This window comes from Callospermophilus lateralis, chromosome 3 (assembly GCF_048772815.1).
Source record: "Callospermophilus lateralis isolate mCalLat2 chromosome 3, mCalLat2.hap1, whole genome shotgun sequence".
Taxonomy (NCBI): domain Eukaryota; kingdom Metazoa; phylum Chordata; class Mammalia; order Rodentia; family Sciuridae; genus Callospermophilus; species Callospermophilus lateralis.
The window spans coordinates 165,921,161-165,943,479 of NC_135307.1; the positions used below are offsets into that span (position 1 = coordinate 165,921,161).

The 22,319-nt window shown below is 39.3% G+C and overlaps 1 protein-coding gene across 3 annotated transcripts in view; it reads right to left on the minus strand.

Annotated features, from left to right (window-relative positions):
• The window catches only part of Plcb1 (phospholipase C beta 1), a 707,068-nt gene that overhangs the window by 228,683 nt on the left and 456,066 nt on the right, over positions 1 to 22,319 (minus strand). For all 3 annotated transcript variants that reach the window (XM_076851538.2, XM_076851540.2, XM_076851539.2), the window contains one exon: positions 19,240 to 19,377. In XM_076851538.2, coding sequence (XP_076707653.2) covers positions 19,240 to 19,377 — 138 coding nt within the window. The remainder of the gene's footprint in view (positions 1 to 19,239; positions 19,378 to 22,319) is intronic.

A 22,319-nucleotide genomic window follows, 5' to 3' on the forward strand; every position in this document is an offset into this window, starting at 1 on the left:
ACCTCAAGCAAGTAGCCCATGAGGACTCAATACCATCACTACCATCACTACGGGGACACTAGCATGTCACATTACTCAAATGATGAAATATCAAGGGAAAGTGAGTAGACGTTTCCAGATCATTGATTCAAAACCTTTAGGCTACAGTTGACAAAAGAACAACTCAAACTAATATGGGAAATAGGAGATTTTATCAAGGGGAGTGGGCTATTTAATGTAATTGAAGGAGATATTGGAGAAATTGCAACAGAACAATGTATTAATAATAAAGATGGACAGGAATCCAGAGGCTCTCTTCCAAGTGGAGCTGATTCTTTTCCCTACTGCTGAGGTCTTCTCCATGGCCACCAGCCGTGCAGCGAGTTTTCACAAATAGTGTCTCCTGCCACCAGAGACTGGTTGATTTCTTCCCTTGTGGTCTGAAAAGTCCTGGGAGTGATCTGATGAATCTACTTCTAGGAATCCCTTCAGGCCAGCACCCGTCAGTGTCTATGAGAACCAAATCGTGGAACTGGGGGGAAAGCAGTGAGCAGAAGGATAGAAGGGTGCAGAAAGCACGACATGTGCCCTTTATAAGGGAGTTCTGTGAGAAAGGGCAAAGGAAAGGATTATCATCCCATAACGTGTGTGGGACTTTGTCGTTCTCTGTCTTATTCTTTTTATGAAATAGGCAATAAATTCATAGTTTTTGAGTTGACTGCATGTTTTGTGATTTTTTTGAAATTAATCAAGGTGTCTGTCTTAAAAGTAAGTCATATTCACTGTGCGTGGCTATAGGGTTGGTGGTGCTGGCTTTATATGTTTTCTATTGTAATGTGCACGATGCTGGAGCAGGTTATAAGAACTAGCAGTGCTGGTTGGAACAAGAGACTGAGGGTCTTCCAATGAATACAGCATGGAAGCTTTAGTGTGATGGCTTAGGGCATCCGTGCTGGCTACAAGGCCATGCGTTGCGCTTTATTTGATGTTTTGAGCTAGGATCTGAAGAACTGTCGTCAAAGTCTTTCCCCAGAGAAGTGAAGCAGTACTGTGCTAAATGGGACCTGATATTCTAAGGAAACATTCACCTATCTGAAAGTGCAGTATGGGGGACATATGTGTATAAGGATCTACATTTTGGGCTGCTTTTGAGAGGTACCAGGTCTAATACGTCTCTAGTCCTCTTAAAGTTTATTTCTCAGCCAAATTGGAAAAAAAGTATAATGCAGTGAAATCAAATTAAAATTAACTTTGAGAACTAAAAATTAAAACCCCTTGCTATGGCTTGGATATGGTTTGATTCCTCTGAAACTCACACTGAGATTTAATTGCTATTGTGATCATGTTGGGAGATGGAGCCCCAATGGGGTGATAGGATCATTAGGAAGGATTCATGCTGCTCTTGGGACACTGGGTTAATTCTTGTGGTATCCAGGCAGTTTTTGTTCTCCTGGGACTGAATTAGTAAACTACGAGAGGGAGTTGTTACAAAGAGAGGACACCTTCATGTTTTGTCTTTTCTGCATGTGCCTGCCTTTGTCCTTTGAAATTTCTGCAATTTTATGTTACAGCACAAGGTCCTTGCCAGATGTGAATGCCTAATCTTGGACTTCCCGTCTCTGGAAAATCTTAAGCTCCATAAACTTCTTTCCTCTATAAATTACCCAGTCTCAGCTATTTTGTTATGGCAACAGAAAATGGACTAAGGCACCCTTCAGAAGAACAATATTTTCAGCCAAGTAAAAGGAAAAGATGTTTGTTTTGATTGAAGTTTTCACAATGAGAAGTTTGTAATTTTTTTATTGTGGTCTTCAAGTATATTTGTAGCCTCAGTTGGGGAGCCCTGCTCCTCTTCCTCCAGTTAGTTCCCTGAGTCATTGCTCATTTATGCAACTAGGAAAATGTTAATTATCGTTCACATGTTGAAACCCCAAAGCTTCATTATTATGGCTTTCATGTCAATCTGCTATATTCTTGGAATGGCAGCCTCCAACAGCCTCATGTCACTTTCATAAAAATACTTACTATAATGCCTTCTAGTCTTAGAAGTCTCAATGTTAATTATGACTTTGTATCTGCCTCAGTGTTGTGTACTACACACAATAAATGCATGTAAGCACTGTAATTATAATTGATATGACTGCTTATTTTTTTGAAAAGTAATTTTATTTGAGATCAAATTTAAAAAAGAAAAAAAAATTTAAAGGAAAAAAACAAGCAACTTCTTTAGTAAGATATGTTTCAGACAGAAAAAAAAAAAAAAAGGAAAGCAATCACCGTTTCTTGGGAGTTAAGCTGTGTTGCTTATTTGCTAAATGAAATCTGGTCTAGAAAATTAAAACCGCATTCCTAGAAAATTGATTAGTGCACTACGCACAGGTAGCTCTTCATTAACCTATAATGAAGGAATTCTGCTAAAATATAATTTTCTCATTTGGAAATCAATTTGTTCTAAATTACCTTAATTGCACATCCCAACTTTATTTTAAACCTTTTGCCAAAGCTAGATTCTTCTCCTTCAAGTGAACAGGTATTTGGCTCTGCGTAGGAAACTTGATCATGTTAGACCCTTCTCTACCATGAGCACTATTCTTTGCCTTTGATCTTGATTGCTTCACTTTGGGCCACTGCTCACTGCCAGTTGAGGTCATGGAACAGTGGATCTTAAACACAATTTCTTTCTTGTCATTTACTTTATAATTAAAACACGCAGATCAGATTATTTCATGGTCCTTCCTGACTCAAATTGTTGATTTTTCTTCTAGATTATTTAAAAATATACTTTACTGACTCTCACAACAGCACTCGACCACTTTCTAGAGGGGAACCACTGCTAAGCACTATCTAATCACCACTTTCTCCTTCTAAAACAGAAACACAACTGTATCCAGGTAGATTCCCAATATGTTCAACTGAAAAGTGCCTTTTCCAACTTCCTCAGCTTTAGGTGGCCATGTACCAGAAGGCCTATCACACATAAGCAGAAGTTGGTGGTGGGGTCTGGGAAAATGTGGCTTTTTGATATAGGTGCTTCTCTCTATATACTTTTGGGAAAACATATAGGATGGCTGGGGCTGCAGGGGCATCTTAGCCCATGAGGAAGAGTCCGTGAGAATCACAGGGTCCTCAGTTTTATAATCCTTGAGCCATTGAATCAGCACCAGAAATTACTTACCCTCAGACTTCCTGAGACATGAGGAAAACAATAGTAACTGACCAAAACCTCCAAATCAAACAACATATAAATGAACGATTCTTAATTTTTCTAAGCTACTCTTGGATTTGGTTTTTTGCTACTCAAAGCCAAATGTTACTCTTGATTGGCAGAATCCTCTCAAACAGGTTTCTTTTTAACTTGTCTGATATTCACTTATCTTTAACATTGGTGATAATAGGACTTACTTCACGGAATTGAGATAATGCATGTAGACCCATGGCAGGTGAAATGAATGTTGACTAAGTGGTAGTAATCCAAAAAATTTTATTTAATCAAAGAAAGACATTTGGATGGAGTTACAATGAAAAGTCATGATTGCTTCTGTACCCTAGTTCTGTTTCTTGATATTAAATTTTAGCATTTCTATTCTTAAGTTTCTGGGGTTATTTCCATATTTCTAAATACACACGCCATTCTTTTTCTTGATTGACTGATTTTTGAATTTCACTATTGACATTCTGCTCTGATTGATGAGGGTTTCAATCTCTCACACCATCTCTCTTTTCTCCTTTGCCTGCCATCACTACAACTCCATGATTGCCAGTGCTCTCTCCCCAATGGTCACCTCTGCAAACACAAGGAACATACTTAAAACATTTCTTGATCCACTAATTAGAGACAGTTCACTTGGCTCTTCTGTTTGTGAGAGGAGGACATTTTCCTGGGGATCCTGATCTCTAATTCTTGGTAGCATAAATATACTTTTAAACTATCAAGTTTTTTTTTTTTAATCTTATACACTACCCAAAATTGACTTAAACTGTTTGCATAAAAATTGATTTTGAAAGTTTAAAAGCAAAACAATAAAATCTAAATGCGAATGTAATTTTATATGGGGACATCTACTATATTAAGATCATCTTATTTGCTACAGTTCCAATTCCAGGAACCATATAATTTTTAAAAGGAATCAATGATAATAGTGAATATGGATGTTTCTGGCTGCTTCTCCAATTGCTGAAAATCTTGCATGAGTTAGCAAGATTTGCATTTGAATAATACATTTAACGTACATTTATTCCTCACTTTACCTTCTCTGGGGGAATAGAAACTTCAGCCTCTTTTCATTTATCCATCATCTTCCAGTTTCCCACTCACATTGCCTGAACCTATTTGATTCTTACACTTGTTATTTAATTTCAAGACACATGCCTTTCTTTAACTCGCAGGTATTTTCTTGTATTATGTCTTTTATTTTAAGAGAGAGAGAAGAGAGAGAGAGAATTTTTTAATATTTATTTTTCGGTTTTTGGTGGACACAACATCTTCATTTTATTTTTATGTGGTGCTGAGGATCGAACCCAGCACCCTGCGCATGCCAGTCGAGCCTGTTACCACTTGAGCCACATCCCCAGTCCTTTATTACTTTATTACCTTTTCTGATTTCTATTGTACTCTCTAGATTGACTATGTCTTTATCTCATATTTTTTCTCTCTCACTGTTATCATTTTGTCTCTTACTTTTGGTTTGTTTGTTGTGTTTGTTATTTGGTTCCACATTCTGGGAGACTTCCCTCATCTCCTTTAAAAAAACAAAGTTCTGTAGAATTTAAATTTTTATTCTATTACCTTATTTTTGATTTCTCATAAAAAATTTTTGCTCTTTTTAACCTTTTTACTTTTTAAATAACATCTAGCTCTAATTTTTATTGCCAATTACTTCTGAAGATGCTTTCCACTGGGGGCAGGGGGAAATCACTTGGTACTGGAATTTCCTGGTGTCTTATTTTGTGGTTCATCTGGCTTCTCTTTAAAGCTTGTAGATTTTTTTTATTGGTTCACATTTTAGATGAGGGCTGACTGAGAGGGGCTGGGGATATAGTTCATTTGACAGGGTGCTTGCCTTGCATGCACAAGGCCCTGCGATCTATCCCCAGCACACACACACACACAAACACACACACACACACACACACAAAAAAAATGGCTGACTGGGAGCTTTGAGTATTTGAGTGGGATTAATCTGCTTGTAGTCTTGACCTTTAGGTGAGTACATAGGTGGCATCCAGTGCTTAGAACTAGAGGGGCTTTACTTTGGATCTGTAATTCCTATGTCAGCCCCCATAATTCTTTTCAAATGGTTTGTTCAATTTCCTAAAAGATAAACCCTCAGATTTTTGTTCTAGGGCATAAATGGTTCTAAATTACTCTGCAAAAGGAGGAGGAGGGAACTGACTGTTTTGTCTGCATTCCTTTAGGTTATTTTGTCTGTATTCCTTTAGTTATTTACCCTTGCTTTGGGTTTTTGTGTATATATGTGTGTGTATGCACGTTTTTTACGCATGAGGGATTGAACCAAGGACATGCTCATGGTAGACGCGCACTTTACTATTCTGCTCCACCCCAGCCCCCAAGGCTCTACTTTTCACTCCCCACCCATGTTCTTGCACAGTGTCCCGCTAGGCTAGCGTTGCTCCAGTCTGGGGCTTCCTGAGTAGTTTCTGAGCAGGTCTGTGACTTCCTTGGCTGCAGCTTTCTAAGTATCTTAGACTGTGGTTTTCTCTGTTTCATCAGACACTTTCCCCATTTTTTTCAGCAAACTTATTGAAAAATGTCATCTTTTATTGACTCATCTCACTGGATATTTGTCACTAGGCAATTGTATTCTTTCCCCATCATTTTCATAGAATTTTGAGAGAGATAAGAGGTCACACTTGTGCTCATTCTGCTGATTGGTGCTAACCCTATTTTTAGTTCCTGTTCCAAACCCAATTTCTGGCTTCCCCTCCTTCACTGGTTCTCCAGCTCAGTAAGTGCACTTCCAAAGTGAACTGCCAGCATCCTCAGACCCTCTGTCTCTCGGGCCGAGCATTCTATCCATCAGCAAATGTTTTGGTTTAGGTTCCGAACAGACCCAGTGGCCAACCACTTGTTACCACGCCTACCCCAATTGCTCTAGTCTCCCCTAGTTTCTTTCTCCTTCTGCACTAAGGCTTTTCTATTAAAATAAGGCACACCCGAGCGATCCCTTGCTCAACACAATTTGCTTCCTGTGTCACTCAGAGGAAAGCCAAATTCTTACAATGGCCAGGCATGACTGTGTGGCCAGCCATTACCCCTTGCCAACTTCTCTCTCACTGGTCTTGTGCCTACCCTTTGCTCCCTTTCAGTCAAACTGGCTTCCTTGAAGTCCAACCCCCAGGCTGGATTCTTGTGCCTCAGGGTCTGTTCTCTCCCCAGATACCTTCTGAACTCACTCCACCCTCTTCCTCAGGGTTTTCCCCAAAACGCATCCTCTCAGTGGAGTCCTGTGTGACCAGGGCATTCCAACTTGAAACACTTCCCTTCTCCAGCATCTTCGGTCACCTTCTGTCCTTAATTTCTCCCTGCCATGAACACTACCTTGTTTATTTTATTGTCATTCTATGTGTTTGGTTATTTCTGTACCTCCAGCACCCACAGTGCATGGCACACAGTAGGTTATGAAATATTTCTTGAATGAATGGATATTATTATATAATCATTTAGGAAAATTATTAACAGGGCACTTTTCAAAAAAAAAACTTTCATTCTTAGTGATAGCATATTCATTGGGGCCATTTGACTGGTGATAGATGGCAGGGTAGATCAACCTGGGTAGATCGACAGGATGACGGGTGTTCCCCCCACCCTGATATTTTACATATAAAGGAAAAAATATAAACAAGGAAGTCAGATTTTCTTAGAATTCTTCCTCCATCCAAGAAAACTGTGTTGATTTTTTAAAAAATTCTTTTTGTTTATTCTTTTAGTATTTGCGTGCCTGCTTCAGAGTGGGGCACACAGATAAAATAATCAAGGTGTACTCAGCTGCCCGGTATCAGAAGCTGGAGAGGCAGAGGAACAAGAGGGAAGCTTCTTGTTTCTGTGTTACTGGGTGGATGGATGGAAGGGGAGATGCTATTGTTGAAGCAGTTTACTGTCCTCCCATTCTGGGGAGAGGTGGGCTCATATAGCTGCCCCACAGTCTGAAATTATGATCATTTTTGGGGTCTCAAGATTTATGTTTTCCTTTGCTTTGACATTAATTCCTTTCTGTGGCACCCTGCTACACTGTCTCCAAGGGAGTTCTCATTTAACAGATGCAGAAAAGATACCCAGTGGACAGAAGGCCAGAGGTACTTTCTTCCACAATTACCAGAAGAGCAGTTGCTGCTTCGTATCTGTGTAAGGAAGACAGTACAGTGTAAGTCGCCCCCCGCCCCCGCTTTTATTTCGTTTTTCATTATGAATTTCTCTCTTTTGAATTCTGAATTTTTAAACTTTTATATCTAAGAAAATTCTCCGAGTGTTTCATGTATCACGTTCTAAAACAAACATGACCTTAGCAGGTCTCGTTGCTTATCCCTCTTAATCTTCTGCTTTCCAACATAATTTCCTAGACTATAATTTATTTTTCTTAAAAACAAAGTTCCCTCCATGCGACAGTGTCTCTCCTTTTGTTGGCCTGACCCATGTCAACTACTTGGTAAAGAGGAGCTATTTTTAATTTTCTCAAGAAAGCATGTGTTAGTTAGCTCATGCGTAGGGAGGGCGGCAGTTATAGTCACTCCCTGAGTGGGAGCAAAGCTGAGTTTGGGAATGATGGCGAGAATGAAAGTCATTGTAATGAGTACCACCCGCATCCTTCTACTGTGGACCTTGACAAGTTATGGAGAGACAATTATGCTTCAGAAGACTGAAACAGCCAATTGCTAAGGGGCCTCAATTTATTTAACTCTAAAAAAGTTGAGATCAGAATACATGATGCTCAAAGAATCTATAATTCTAAAATTTTAAGTGCTTTGTCAGTTTTTTCAAGAGTTTCAAAGCCCCTCATTGTTCTTTTCTTGTACTCCTCTCTCCCTCTTTCTCTTCCTCCTTTGCTTTCTTCCCCCTCTCCATAAGAAATTTATTGAACACCTACTACATGCCAACACTAAGTTAGATACTGGGGTCACAAAAATGACTGAGCAATTATTTTTCACTTTCAGCAGTTCACAAATTCAGTATAGGTTATGAGATACACTGACAGGTAATAGAGTGATAAATACAATAGAAAATATGCTTGGGGCTGGCTGTGGTGGCACACACCTGTAATCCCACTGGCTCAGGAGGCTGAGGCAGGAGATGGCAAGTTCAAACCCAGCCTCAGCAAATTAGCAAGGCTCTAATCAACTTAGCAAGACCCTCTCTCAAAATGAAAAACAAAAAGGGCTGGATATCCTCAGGTGTTGCTCAGTGTTTAAGCATCCTTGGGTTCAATCCCTGGCACCCAAATAAATAAAATATGCTTGAGGTTCATGAAAGAACAGAGAATAGAACAATGTACCATTCCTGGAATTGAGGGATAGAAGAGGAGATGGTAAACTGTATGGCTAAGTCCCCAAGGAGGTCTAGAAATTTCCCTGGGGTACATACTGGAGAAAGTTGCTCTAGAATAAAACACACAATGATTATCAAAACATTAAAGATATAATTATAAAAGCAGACAAATCACAAGAAGTTAAGAACTACTGGAGCAGAAAGGTAGGAGGTGAGTGCACAGAATCAGAGGGTGGGTGCTCTGTTTGCTTTGGTCACTAATGAATCCTGAGTGCTCAGTGAGGTATTTGGCCCCTGGTAGGCCTTCAAAAAATATTTGTTCACTACGCAAATAAAGGAAGGAATGAAGTACACACTTCATTCTGTGGGTAATAGAGAATGAAGAGAATGTGAATCATGAGCAGATTTTACTGATATTCTTATACAGATGGGCAGGCAGGGCTGGAAAGCAAAGAGAAAGTTCTAAGAAAGCAGGGAGGGGCTGACAACAGGTGAGACCTGTTGAGGGCCTGAACAAGACAGCAAGAAGAGGGATAAGAAAAGAGACGTGAGAGCTGGTCAGGCAGCTCACAGAGCTTGCACGTTATCTGTATGGTGGGCAAGCAACTGGTGTGGATGAAGTGAAGGAAAACATCCAGAACACCTCAACCCACACCTCTCAAAGAACTGAATTAGATTCTCTAACATACTCACAGTTGTATACAGAGTTCCCTCTAAAATCTAGAATTGCAGACAAGATTGATGTTCAGTGTATAGAAATTATTTTTTGGAGAACTCATTTACTCTGTGACAGCTACTTCAAAATATAATAACGTAACACACAGAAATTCCCTGCTAAAGACTTTTTTTTTTTTTTTTTGCATTCATGAAATGACATTTAAAAACCCAACTGGCTCAACCAGCTTGGGAAATTCACCGTATCTATCAAAGCAGAACATACGAAGATCTATGACCAGCAATTACACTCCCCAGTATATACTCTTCAGAGAGGCAGATGTTTGTAACTACATTATTTGTAATAGCTCTGAATTGGAAACTGCCTGAGTGTTCATCAACTATAGAATAGATAGATAAATTATTACAGAATACTGTTTAGCAAATGGAAGAAAAACATCAAAACCACAACAAAGAGAGAATAATATCATTAAGCTCATAAATATAATACTGAATAATAGAAATCAGACCAAAAAACTATGTGGTATGATTCCATTTGCAGATATTTTTTAAACAGGTAAAACCATTCTATAATGTAAAAACTCAAAATAAGGGTTTGGTTAATAGATGTTTTGGGGTCGTGGTGATGCCCAGTTTTTCCATCTGGATGCCGGATATATGGATGTGTTTCTTTTTCAAAAATCCTCCAGGATATACAGTTTGGATCTGTGCACTTTTTTGTGTATGCTGTATTTCAACAATTCATTAGAAAACCTGATTCTGTTCCCATTAGCATAGCTATACAAGAAGAAGGAATTTGTTTTTTTCCTACTTATAAATGTGTAAAAGAATATGTGATTAAAGAAGTAAGGATTGAAAACAATAGTCTGCAGATCTGTGTGTAGATAAGTAAACACAAAATTCCCCCTGCATGTCTGTTTTTAGACATCTTGATCTCAATCCATTGGCTCCTTACTGGTCCAATCCACTGCTTCTCATTAGACTGAAGAAACATTTGGACTGAAATTTGACAGAATGAACGGTGGTTGAACAATGTGCATGCCCAGGTGGCCTATCAGAGTTTCAAAATATTTAGGAATTAATAGCAGAGCCTGGATCTCAAATCATGTCTCTCAGGGTGACAGGCATTGGGCAGCGAGCAAAGGTGGAATCAAGAGATGAGCTTTGGAGTATGAGGGAAGCAGCCACAGGGGCATCTGTTTCCTGCCTCATCACATACAACACATAGTCTTGCCTAGAACACCAGCTTCAGCCTTCCTAAAAAGACTTCTACTCATTTTTTTTTTATCATGGATGATCAGAAAAGGAACCAGAATTAAAAACATATTGAAAACCATTTTGATTTTCTAAAAGCAAAATAAGGAAGATATCACGTTTCCTTACTTTGTAGACTGGTGTTCTTCTGTGCTAAATTATGGGACAGATTTCATGACTTGTGGAGATTCTCTAGGTAATGAATGATCTCCTAACACCTGCACGTCAGGTTGTTGAGACCTGGAGGTAGAAGCCAGCATATGGCATTCCCTGGAACTACTGCTTCTGGCTCACAGCAACCTACACAATACTGTTTACACTGCATGCCATCAGGGGGTAGGACTCACACCTAGATACCTGTTTCTATGCAGCACCTCCAGAGAATAAACAGAATTATGGGAGAGAGACTGGAATGGAACAGGTAGAAGAAAACTATCTATTTTATCTTCAGATGCACTTGCCAATTGAGCATTTTACCTGATGAATCAGCTGGCTCAAAATAACATCATTTTTTTGTGACTAGATGTACATGATCTGTGTTTTATATTTCATGTTCACCTTGCCAGTCAGACCTTTAAAGCAATGCCCTAACTAGTGCTGAAAAGGGCTTAAGAAATAAAACAGTCTTTACTCTCTGAGTAACTAGAGTCTCCTCTGTCACCCGGAAAAGCGAGGCAATCAGAAAAGAACTACAATTCTTTCCACTACATGCACCACTTGTGAACACTTTGATCAATGTACTTCACTCACCCTCTTCTGGATGAGAGTCCCACTGCTCATGGCTAAGCCCAGCCCCTCTATGCAGGGTAGAATTGAAATACTGTTTTTCGTGTAAGGATCAGACATTATTGGAACACATTGTTGTGTTCCAATAAAACTTTATTTATAAAAACAGGTAGTAGGTTTGGTGTGGTTGGCCACACCTGTAATCTCAACATCTTGGGAGGCTGAGGCAGGAGGATCGTGAGCCAGCCTCAGCAATTCAGCAAGCCCTAACCAACTTAGCAAGGCAGGATCTCAAAATAAAATATAAAAAGGGCTGGGGGTGTGACTCAGTGGTTAAGTGTCCCTGGATTTAATCTCTGATTCCAAAAACAAACAAAAAATAGGTAGCAAACTAAATATGGCCCCTGGGTTGTAATTTATTAAGCTCTGTACTAAATTCAACTGCTCTTGCCTACTCAGTCAGGCTCCAACGCTTCTACTTCCCTGGATCAGCATTTGGTTTCCTTCTGTGGGATCCTTCCCACCAGTCTATAAACATGCTATTGTCACTCACGCCTTAAAAACCACCTCTTGACTCGCTTCCCCTTCCAGCTGCTTTCCCGCATCTCTGATGCTCTTTGTATCAAAACAGCCATGTCTTTTGATCTCTTCATTTATTTCCCGCCGTGTTGCCAGCACCCATTCCACTCAGGGCTTGGACCCTACCACTCCTCTCAAGTTGCTCTAATAAGGACAGCAGAGGCCTTCGCACCATTAGAGCCAATTGCCAACCTTGGGCCTTAACCTTAGCTCAACTAGGAGCAGCTGGATCACTCTCTTCTCCTTGAAACACTGTCTTCACCTGACTTCAGCTGACAAGTGTTTGCTGGGTTGCTTCCTCTCGACCTGATCTTTTTCTGATTCTTGCTTATCCCTCCATGGTGGGGTGTTCAAGACTCCAACCCCGGACATGTTCTCCGTCTAGGGTCACTTCCTCGTTGACCTCCTCCACTTTATTAAAACTATTTCATGACAGACACTTATTTGTGACTTGTTAATACTATGAAATAACCAATGATTCCCAGACTTACATGTCATATTTGGTGCTCGACTCCAGGCCCATATACTCAACTGCCTACTCTATGTCTCCACTTGAATATACAATAAGTGAACTGAGTTTGAAATCTAAACATGACCAAAAGGGCTACATACCTCCAAGTAAAAATTTACTAGATATTGTAGATGAAAATGTCTCCATGTCAGTAACTGATATTTCTATCTTTCCTGTCCCCTGGGCCAAAATTCTGATGATATCTTTTGATTTGATTTTTTCTCCCATGCAATATGTAGAACATAAGAAGATGGTGTCAGTTTTACCTTTAAATACACACACACACACACACACACACACATATATATATATATATGCATGTATGTATCTATACATGCATATATATTTTATTTTGATATAAAAAGCAGCAGAGACATATATTTGGATTCCTTTTCATCTCCACAGCTCCACCTTGGTTGAAGTCAGTAGCCACTCACTTAAAATATATAATTTCCTAAATTATCTGCTTGTTTTCACTATTGTTCCTCCCTTTGCAGTCCATTATTGATTAAATGTTAAGTCAGATCATCTCTATTCTCAGTTCAAAACCCTCTAGTGGCTTCTGACTCACTCATAATAAAAACCAAAGTCCTTCCAAAGTCTACACTGCTCTATAGAAATCAGTTTCCCTTGCCTGTTCAATCCCCACTGCTACTATTTTCTCTCAATCTTGCTCACTCTGCTCCTGCCACACTTTTCCTTTGCAGTTCCTAAACACACCAGACAATTCTTGCCTCAGGACCTTTGCACTTGCTGTTTACTCTATGTGGAATATTCTCTCTCCATATATCCTCATGGCTTGCTCTCTTACCCGCTTCAGGCCTTTACCTAAGTGTCACCTTTTCAGAGATAACTGAATTGGCTATCCTATTCAGTGTCCCTTCCCCAGAAATCCCCACCACCCATTCATTTTTTGTTGACATCACTGATTTCCTCCTGATACTTCACATGACTCACTTATTTGTTTTATTTATTGTCTCTCCCTCACTAGAATGTATGCACCACAAGGGACAGGGCCTTGTCTGTTTTATTCACTGCTTTAACCCCAGCATTTAGAACAAAACTTGGCACTTTGTAGAGAGCTTGATAATGTTTTGTTAAATAAACACACAAGTAAACAAATCCAAGCCTCCTGTTTCATGGATGAATAATGTGCCCACGCTATCAAGGGGCTTGAAGGCTCACATACATTTGGCAGAAGAGTGCAGCTCAGATTTATGAATTACAGATTCTTTCTCTTCTCCCCCCACCTCCTTTTTTTTTTTTTTTTTTTTTTTTTTTTTACTGTGTTCCTTCCTAGAGTCCCCTCAGGATTCATATTAAAAGCAAAAACTGAGGTCTTACAGGAGGAGATATTTCATTTGCAGCAATTATGATCTGCAGTGAGAGCACAGCCAATGTTGGTCTCTCCCAGCATCAATCTCTCAAAGACTTGGTTTGCATTTGTTTAGTGAAGGGGCTGAAAGATGAGCTTGTAGGACACTGTGTTAGTTTGTGTTCTTCTTGACTTTTATATTTGGCCTGCTTAAGTCACTATTTGTCTTCTCTATTCTTTAACTTTTAAGTTGTATATATAAAAATGGAGACTAGAGGATCTAAGAGGTTTTCTTTTAGAGCATCCTGTCTCCTTTCCCTCTCTGGGGCATGGAGATGATATGGTTGCGCATATGAGCCAGTCAGAGACACAGATAAATGACCATGATTAAACTTTTGAAAGATTCCCACAGTGACCACTGTTTCTTCAAAAATGAAAAAAATGTCATGCAGAGAGGTCATGCATCTTAGGCACCCAGAGGACTCCAGGAGGGGTTTGGAAGTGAGAGCGCGCAGGAATGTGCTGGGGATGCTGATTCTACTGTGCAAAACAGCATTCCATGCTCTCTCCATTGTGCTTGGTGGTTTTGAGACCTCATTTAAGACAACGTTTTCCATTCTGAATAAGTATCTAGACCCCAAAAGCTGCCAAATGGAAGCCCATATGTCATATTCAGTCCATAGTTGTGTTTTGCTTGGCTCATGTGCTAAAGACAATTTTTGCTAGTATTTAATATTTCATGTGGATTCTTCATCTCCTTTTAGAGGAAAATCCAAAGACCTGGCAACACTGAGCCCACACTTCTCTAAGGAAGAGATCCTCAGGGAACAGTGTCATATAATACCTGCAGTATTGGCACCATCTTGGAACTTGTTTGTTAGAGATGCAATTGCTCAGGCTTCATCCCAGACCTGCTGGAGCTTGAGCCTAACACAGAGTTTTTAATAAGCCACTCAGGCTATTCTTATCCATGCTTATGTTTCCTACATATTGCTCGGAGACAACAGTTGGTAGGAGCAGAATGAGGTTGCTACAATTCCTCCAAATCCCCTCTGCCTTACCTCTGTGCAGTTATTAATAATATGTGAGGTCCTGTAAGAATGTATGCCAACAACCCTGAAGATAGCCCATACAGTCTCTGAGAATTACTGACTATCCCTGGGCCTTATTCTGTCCTAGGAGTTTACTGACAGATACATAAGGGGTGGTGGCATAGGGGATGAAGTACATCAGCACCCCTTGTTGGCGAGGAATCTCAGTGGAGACTGGGCCAAAATTTGGAGGACTAAATGTTCGTCAAAAAAAAAAAAATTAGAGGACAAGAATCTATGATAAATTGGTGCTTAAGATAGCCCAATTGAAGGTGTAAGGTTGTGCTTGTGTAGCCATTCAGGTCCAGGGTCTGCACTGGAATAGGATGAGCAGGAGCCATGAGGAAAGTAACTGTAGTGAGCAGAGACACCCCCCTAAAGTGACTGGCACTGTGGGGTTTTCAAGGAAAACTCAGTCATGGACTCTAGCAACTATGTTGTGTCCCCTCAAGAACACCTTGCCTAGGCTTCACCTCTGTTCTCTTTCCTGAGATCATGAGGCAGCCATGTTATCATGGAGCTTATTTTGCCCCTCTCTCCCTATTTTCCCTTCTTCTGCTGCTGCCTCCTCCATTTCTACCATAAATCATATAGCCATAAGTGGAGGACCATTGGCAATCAAAGACAGGAGAGGAAAGGACTCTAGGGGACATTCACCACCTCCCCTGCAGTTCTGGAGAGCACCCCAGGGAGGTGTCTGGGAGTTGCACGTGGTCACAAGCACAGCATACCCACCGGTTATCAGGGTTACCAAGGTGACAGGGAGAGTTGTGACTCCGAGGGAATGGAAAACAAACCACTTACATTCAAGGGAGACACCCCACCCTCCACCGAGGAAGCAGATGAGCCTGGTTGTCAGGGTAGAGAAGGGCTGGCAAATCATGCTGTGTAACAAAAGTGTAATTGCCAGGGACACTACATTCAGAGTTCAATTACAGAAGAAGACGATGAAAGACCGTTTCCCCTTCAAATCTGTCTCTTAAAGGATTCACTTGTCTTAAGGTATAAATTAAAAATTCAATTTCAAGTGGTTCAGGAAAGAACAAAATGGCATGTGAATCTAGAATCACATCTTTAGGAAAATTTAAGTCTCAGTTCTAGTTTAAATTTCTCATTGATGGGCTGGGGATGTGGCTCAAGGGGTAATGCGCTCGCCTGGCATGCACGGGGCACTGGGTTCGATCCTCAGCACCACATAAAATAAAGATGTTGTATCCACCGAAAACTGAAAAATAAATATTAAAAAAATTCTCTCTCTCTCTTCTCTCTCTCTCTCTCTTAAAAATTTTTCTCATTGATGCAGGAGAATTCTCAGGAATCTATGATATTGTGGCAACTGAACAACTTTCCTCAGATTTTCATTTTCTCTAACCAGCCCATAAAGAAGTAATTTTTTTCTCCTATATACACACTCCTTGTTCTCCTCTATCCTTCCACACAGTCCTCCATCTGAGATATGATATGTTCAAAACTTCATTATGAATCATCTGGTTTTTTTCTTCAAGAATATAGGCCCCTAAAGGGATTCGTTTTCTTCACTGTTGTGTCCCTAACCCTGGAATTGTGGCTGAAACAGACAAGGCACCCACCTAACAAATGTGTGTTGAATGAATGAAAAGTGAGACAAATCTGTTTGTGTACAATCTCTTCTGGAGATGTTCAACTTTTACAGGAGTTTAGGGTTTTTAGCTTTCCAATACTGTGACAAAATACCTGAGAAAATAACTGTTTTGGTTTAGATATTAGGTGTCCCCAAAAGCTCATGTGTGAGACAATGCAAGAAGGATTAGAGGTGAAATGATTGAGTTATGAGAGCCTTAACCTAATCAGTGAATTAATCCCCTGATAGGAATGAACTGGGCGGGAACAGAAGGCAGGTAAGGTGTGATTGGAGGATGGGGGTCCCTGGTGATGTGCTTTTGGGGTTTATATCTTTATCTGGTGAGTGGAGTCTCTCCCCACCCCCTTCTTTCTCTTTCCTTCCTGTGATGTCTGGAGCCCTTCCCTTCACCACCCTCTTCCACCATGATGGGCTACTTTACCATGAGCCCCAAGTAATGAAGCTGGTGTCTATGAACTGAGACCTCTGAAATCCTGAGCCCCCAAATAATCTTTTCCTCCTTAAACCTGTTCACGTTTTTGTCAGTTCTTTCGGTCACAGCAATGAAGAAGCTGACTAAAACAATAACTTCAGGGAGGAAAGATTTATTTTGGCTCATGGCTTCAGAGGTCCATGATCAGCCGGCTCTATTGCTGAGATGAGGCAGAATATCATGGGGAAACGCTGAGTCTAGGCAAAGCCGCTCACCTCATGGTGGCTAGAAAAGAGAAAAAGGGAGAGGGAGAGGGAAAGAGAGAGAGAAAAAGAGGGGGCAGGAGGAAGGGCTAGAGACAAGATATAGTATCCAAGGGCATGTCCCCAGGAACCCAATCCATTTAACTAGATTCTACTCCCTACAATTTCCACCATCTCCCAGTAGAACACTCCGCTATGAATCACGGTACAGTCACTTCCCCAAAGCCCCCATTTCTGAGCATTAATGCATTAGCGACCAAGCCTTCAACACATAAGCCTATGAGGGACATTCCAGATCCAAGCTGTTACAGGGGGCTTCTGTTGGCCTTTCCATACAATAAAAGAAGCTTGAATACTGGCCCTACACTAGGCACAATATACACTGTTCCCAGAAATTAAAAAGAAGATATGATCTTCTGAGATCATATTAACAATTAGAAATATGAAAAATAAATTTCAAGAATAACATGGTGCTTACGAATTTTAACTTTCTGGCCTAGAAATTTCAGTGGGGGAAAATACCCTAAGAATATTAGAGCCAGGGAAGGCAAAACATGCTCAGTGGCTTCATTAATTACACCAAGAACTTCAACTAGCTGCTGGAAAAATCTTTATAGAGACACTACTGATGAGAAATATTACAGGTCTCAGAAATCAAAACCCCCTTACAGAAAATTAGTGGGCGGGAACTACAGAGAGGAGAAAATTAGATATATTTTAAATGTAACTGTAGAAAGGTTTAATGCAATTTAAGATATACAGATTGAGATACAATATAAAACCTATATTCGTTGTTATTAAAAAACTCCCTGAAAGTCACTATCATTTAATGAATGTTTTAATTTGAGATTTAGTGAATCTCATAAATTGGTGATTTTTTTTTTGAATGGGAATATGATTGTGTTTGGAAAAAGCAATTTAAAAAATATTTTTCAAAATTTTAGCATTTGTTTATATTCATCCATTTGTCTAAGGACCCATCCATACACTGAGAAATGAAGTATATAAACTCAAAAAGGTAACAGTGGGACACTAGAATAACTAGTGCAAGACAAGCACAATGCTGCCACACACATAAAGTTCCATTGCACTAAAATGTCTCTAAGTGTAAATTATGCAATAGAAGTCAATGGGTAACTTGGTCATTTGTCAGAGAAAACAGATTAGGTTTGAACACACTTGGAGAGAGTTTCTAAATACCTTAGAGAATTAAAACTGGATGGCATTTTATTCATTCTGCTGTAAGAATTAAAGTCAATGTAATGTAAATATTGGAAATAAACCCCTGCCAATAATAATTAACGAATTAAAGGTCAGGCTAGTATATCCGGTGTAGCTCATAAAATTGTCAGAACACTGAGGATTAGGAAATTATAGATCATAATGCCCAAACAATACACACTGACCTGGAGTGACCCTGCTACTGTGATCTGTGACCTGAGATACCCTTTCAAAGTATTCCTACTCATCTTCTTAACCCTTGAAGGAATTTGTAGGAAGGCCAAGGATCATAACTAGCGTTCCATAAAATATGAACATGGAAAAGAAAGCTCTTTAAATACACTCATTACTGTATGTATGTGTGTGTATGTATACATGTACTTATATGCGTATATATGTATGTATATGTATACGTACACATATATATTTTAAAGGCCTTTGGGCATTTCTACAGAAAGTGTCACTCCTGGGTCCAGCTTCTTGTTTGCTGTATTGTACTTATATCCCAGTTATTTCTATATTATCTGAAAGACTCTTTATCCTAGTAGAATAGCAATTTCTTAATGGACAGAGTGTATCTAATTCACCTTCCTAGTCCAGAGTTTAATAAGTACAGTTATTATTTAAAATTTTGTGTTTTTTTCTTCTCTCACATTTTAATTAAATTAATACTATATAAATGGTGGTAGGATATGTGTTGTCCAGGGACAAAGAATTTAAGAAGGTATTAAAATTGCCTGCCTTCAAGGAGAGAGTTGAAATGGAAGTAGAGTTAGATAGAACAAGAAGGAATCTGCGATAATAACTTGGGATAGGTGAAATGGAATGTGGTTTTATCTACTATTTTATTTTGCGAAGGAGTTATATCAGGTGTTTTTCTCCTAGTGGAAAAAAAAAAAGCCCATAATTCAAAATACATACAATTATTGGAAAGTGTTTAATTACACTTATACGTGATGACTGATTTATATTTACTTGGAATTTTAGCACAAGTTAAGTATGACAAACATTCAAAGTCTTTCACAGGTATTAGTACAATATCACAAGAATCAACACAGAGAAAAGAGCTTCAGAGGTTTCCAGCTACTGTACCTTGGCTACTTCTTCTTGGAAAGCCACGAGATTCAAATGGGAGATATTAACTAGGTCTGGCCCGTACACCACTGTTATCATCCGATGCTCCAGGCGCCCAATGTTCCCCACATCCAGAAGTTCACGTAATTTTGGATCCTGGTAATAAATGTTGAAAAAAAATTAGTTTATAACTAGAGATTCCAAAATGACAGCATAACCTCAAACAATTAAAGCCAGGATGACTTCAAAACAAAGTTGCCTTTTATTCTTAATTCAAAATGGCTGGAAGTGAAGGCCTCCACCCTCAGTGGCCTAGAAGCAACTTGCCCCAACGGTTTGTGGAAAGAGAATTTCTGGCTCAAGACCTATGGGCCTTCACTAAAGTGCCCTTTCTGTCATACTGCCATTCAGCAAAAATATTTATATGTGCCATAATTATCCCTTTATTCCCTCCAATCATTCATGAATTGCATATTGAAATGAGAAAACTCTACCTCATTCCTTGATTCATGGACATATTGAGACAAAGAAGGTAGTTCTTGTGGTATCAAAAGTCATCATTATGCCTGCTATGGTTTGGATCTTAAATGTCCCCCAGAAGCTTATGTGTAAAGACTTATTTACTAGCTTGGCACTATTAGGAAATGGCAGGAACTTTAAGAGGTGGAACTTGGTGATCTTAGGTCATTGGAGGCCTGCCTTGAAGGAGATATTGGGGTATTGGCTCCTCATCTTCCTGTCTTTTTTTTTCACTTCCTGGTCATGAGGTGAATAGTTTGCTATGCTACATGCTCCTACCACAATGTGCTGCCCACCTCTTGCCAGAGGACTGAAAATAGTAAGTCTCCCTGATCATGGACTGAAATTTCCCAAACTGCAACCCCAAATAAGCCTTTTCTCTTTAAAAGTTGTTTATCTCAGGTATTTAGGATCATAACATAATGCCATCTAGGGCTGGGGCAGAAACTTAGCCAAGGCTCTTAGAATCCGACACTGAGTACAGATGTCAAGAGATGGGCTATGACAGTGTAGAAAATGACAGCACCTGCCATAAATAGGTTAATTGAAATGCTATCCTCAGAATGTTCTGGGATTTGGAATGCAGGGAACTTCTGCCATCTTTTCAGAGCAAGTTGCATTCTTTGGAACATCATAAGTGAGAATCCCTTGGTGATACAGCCTTTCTGGGAAAGGGAAGTTTCCAAACTTTCAGAACTCAAAATAAAACCTAAAATAGGGCTTAGTCAACTTGGCTGGATTTATTTTCCTCCCGCAGGACGGGCCCTAAAGGACTTCTCAGTCCATGCAGAAAATTAGCATCAAATCAATCACTTAGCAAATTTGCTGCCAGCTTCTGAACAAGGAATAAACTTGAATTCTTATTTATTTAGCTAAATGCCGGGCCAACAGGGCCTGATTACTGAGGCTGGTTATTCTGACCTCCCTTTTGAGGTTTTTTTTTTTTTTTTTTTTTTTTTTTTTTAATATATACCGTCCTTACAAAGAAATAGCGGAATTGAAAAACCAAGAAAGTAAACAAAGTCTTTCCAGCTGAGTTACTTTATTTGGTGCCATTAATTCTCTCTTTAGTTAATAAAACTTTTTTTTTTCTCTGTTTGGCTGCACAAAGAGGAACATTTTCAGGTAAGTTATGAAGTGAGAAAACCCCATTTCAAAGCTTTGCCCAATATAACTGAAATCTCAACTGGACTAACAGGTTGAGAGCTTATCAAGTAAATTAGGCCTCCCAGAAAGATCAAAAGCTACCCAAAAGCATCAATTTTCATGACCCAGAAAAGAAGAGGTGTTTAGTAAAAGTTTTATGGAATAAACAGTAAAAGCAAAGAAGGGAATTTTTTTTTTAACACCCTAGCATTAATGAAAGATTAAAGGAGAATGTTCGGGAAGACTAATCATTTTGCAAAGGCTAATTAAACAAGTATACCAGCTGTTTTGTGAAATGATTAATTGCACTGCAATTTTTGAACACCATTGAGGCAAGGTTAGAGCGAAAACATGCTTGATCGACACTTAGAATTTTTCTTTCTTTTTTCCTTTTTGTATACTTGGAAGAGAAAAATCATTATCTGGAACCATCGAAATTTGTAATTATAAATCACAAGTTTTAAGTCAGTGATTACAGAGTCCATCAATATCTCTACTTCTGTAACATTTAATGGGGAAATATTTGGGTATAAATAGGCTCTGTACTTTGAACTCCTTTTCCTCTCAGTGAGGGCCATGAGAATTACCCTCTGTCTTTTCTTGTCCTAAGCATTTTCTATTAAGTCACTATTACTTTAGTAATTCTCATGTCCATTCAAAACACTTTTGCTAGCAGGGCCTGGTGATACATGCTGGTAATCCAGCTATTTGGGAGACTGAGGCAGGATGTTTGTGAATTCATGGCTAACCTGATCAACATAATGAAATCTGTCTCAAAACAAGAAAGGGCTGAGGGCTGAGTGGTAGAGTGCTTTGCCTAGCAAGTGCACTGCCCTGGGTTCAATTCCTAGCATCAAACACACCAAAAGAAAAAAAAAATCAAAACATTAACAAAAAAACACTTGTTCTCAAATAGTTGACTACCTAAAGAGTTCTAGTTTTCAGTATTGTGGGGAAAAATTGTGAGGGTTACAGGTTGAATTATCATAGAGGAACTAAAAAACCAGTAGAAATCACCTGGGGGGAGTGCCCTTAATAGAAAAGAATTCTGGAAAAGAGCTGAAATCCACACAGTCAACAAGAATTAATAAGAAAGATGATCAACTCTTTGTGGCAACTTTGCACAGTTTTCCCACTAATGGTTGTGCAGGTATATTTACAAAGACTCTCAGTATTTATGAAATTAGAAGTTTATAGTAAAGTACTGAGAAGTAATGAAGCAGGCTGGTAAAATGAAGCTGATGACTGAACCGAAGGTGTAGGAAGTTGGGGATTCAATTGTATATAAGTCTGTATTTCTAGGATGATTATATCACATATTTTTGTTTTGTTTGGTTTTAGTACCAGGGATTGAACCCAGGGGCATTCCACCAGTAAGCCACATTCCACATCCTCAGCCTTTTAATTTTGTATTTTGAGACAGGGTCACTCTA